Raw genomic sequence first — 1,820 nt, forward strand, 5'->3', positions numbered from 1 at the left:
CTCTGCCATTGCATGGATGTCTGCTTGTGGTGGCTGCGTGCAATAAATTGTTAAAAAATTCCCTTTAACGCGTTTCAAACTGTGCCGGCGAAAAGAACTTTGGAGGACACGAGCTACCAACTTCGCCTCGACGGTATATCCTCCGCGTTTTCCCGCGCATCATGCGATTGACGGAACTGACGGTCCGTACACTCCGGATGGAGCAATGGATGGAGATGCGGCAGATGCAACCTGCAGGAGTACGGCAATACCTGCAGCGAACGGACGGGAAGTTGGATTCAGTGCGGATGGACTGAGCTAGCCAACACGCTGCGGTTAAACCTGTAGCGAGCTGAAACAGTGCGAACAAGAAGAACGCAACAGCGTGCGGCCGTTCAAAGGAAGCGCTCACGCCCACCGCCATCAAGCGCTGCGAAAATGAAAGCTCGCATCGTCAAACGAAAGCTTTCAGCCGAGGTTTCAGCTCGCCCCTTGCCGCTGCGCTTTTGAAAGTCTCGTCATGAGCCCCGTGTGGCTACGTGCGTTGTCCGGTCGTTTAGGTCCGAGAGGACGTGCCTTCGCGGTGCGAGTGATTTGGTTCGTGCTCGGCTTCGTTTTCGCACTGTGGTGCAGCTACGACATCGCAGCGCGCTCCGCGACAGAAGCGGAAGGCCCCGCGAGGGACTGGTGGGGCAAAGAGGGCGACACGTTTCTGTTCGTGGCGATACTGTCGTCGCACAAGACGGAACATCTGCGCCACGCAGCGCGCCGGACGTGGCTGAAGCTGGCAGCCGCGTCCGAGCAGCGCATCGTTTACAAGTTCTTCGTGGGTGCTCACGGTACGCCACTGCAGTGGGTGGAGAACCTCAAGCGAGAGTCGCTTAGCTTTGACGACGTCGTGATCCTCGACGGTGCCGAGGACTCGTACGAGGACTTAACCAGCAAGCTGGTCCATAGCCTCAAGTGGATCGTGGGCCACTACTATTTCGACTTCGTGCTGAAGCTGGACGACGACTCGTTCGCCAGAGTGGACGTCGTTGCCGACGAGCTGGCCAAGTGGAAAGGAGAAAGGCCGGACGGGGAGCTCTACTGGGGCTACTTTGCCGGAAACGCGCCGGTTTTCAAGTCCGGAAAGTGGGCGGAAAGAACGTGGTATCTCAGAGACGGGTATTACCTGCCTTACGCGCGCGGCGGAGGATACGTGCTGCCCCAGAGCGCCGCGAGGTACATTGCAAGCTTGGCTTTCACCGCATTCGATTACTACTTCAGTGAGGACGCGTCGGCGGGCGTGTGGACGGCACCGCTGAGGCTCCATCGCAAACACGACCGGCGCTTTGACACGGAGTACCGCTCACGCGGTTGCTTCAACTCGTACCTGGTCACTCACAAGCAGACGGCGACCATGATGTATGAGAAGTACCGAAACCTCGAGCAGACCGGTGTAATGTGCCAGAGGGAAGTGCGGTCGAGGCTGTCATACGAATACAACTGGAGTGCACCACCTTCCAAGTGCTGCATGCGCAACGTAACAGACGCGACTTTAAGTCGTCGCCCGAGGTTCCACTGGCACCACAACCTGCTGTGATGCCCGTCGTGCAGAGGGTATTCTTCACCCCTTTCTGCCTTGCGTTCCAGAATTATGGTCATTTTTACTATATTTATTCATGGCATCCATGCAAACACATTGAAAGTTCGTATGATAAATGTTCATCTTGCAAACTGAGGTCAGTTTGACCTTGTAAATGTGTGCCACAATGTGCAGGTGAATCTGTCAACACCAATATAAAAGGTGCCAAGGTGCTGGTAACAGCATCAGTGTAAGTGTTGGGCTATTAGCTGTA

The 1,820-nt window shown here is 55.7% G+C and overlaps 1 protein-coding gene across 1 annotated transcript; it reads left to right on the top strand.

The window, feature by feature from the left end:
- Positions 1-499: 499 nt before the first annotated feature.
- On the top strand, positions 500-1,564 carry LOC139055796 (beta-1,3-galactosyltransferase 6-like). Its single transcript, XM_070533348.1, has one exon. It carries the CDS (start codon positions 500-502, stop codon positions 1,562-1,564), a length of 1,065 nt encoding a protein of 354 aa, XP_070389449.1.
- The last annotated feature ends 256 nt before the right edge of the window (positions 1,565-1,820 follow it).

Source organism: Dermacentor albipictus, chromosome 2, assembly GCF_038994185.2.
Source record: "Dermacentor albipictus isolate Rhodes 1998 colony chromosome 2, USDA_Dalb.pri_finalv2, whole genome shotgun sequence".
NCBI lineage: Eukaryota > Metazoa > Arthropoda > Arachnida > Ixodida > Ixodidae > Dermacentor > Dermacentor albipictus.

Coding starts and splice junctions, on each gene's coding strand:
- LOC139055796 (XM_070533348.1), top strand. CDS start 500: ATGAGCCCCGTGTGGCTACGTGCGTTGTCCGGTCGTTTAGGTCCGAGA.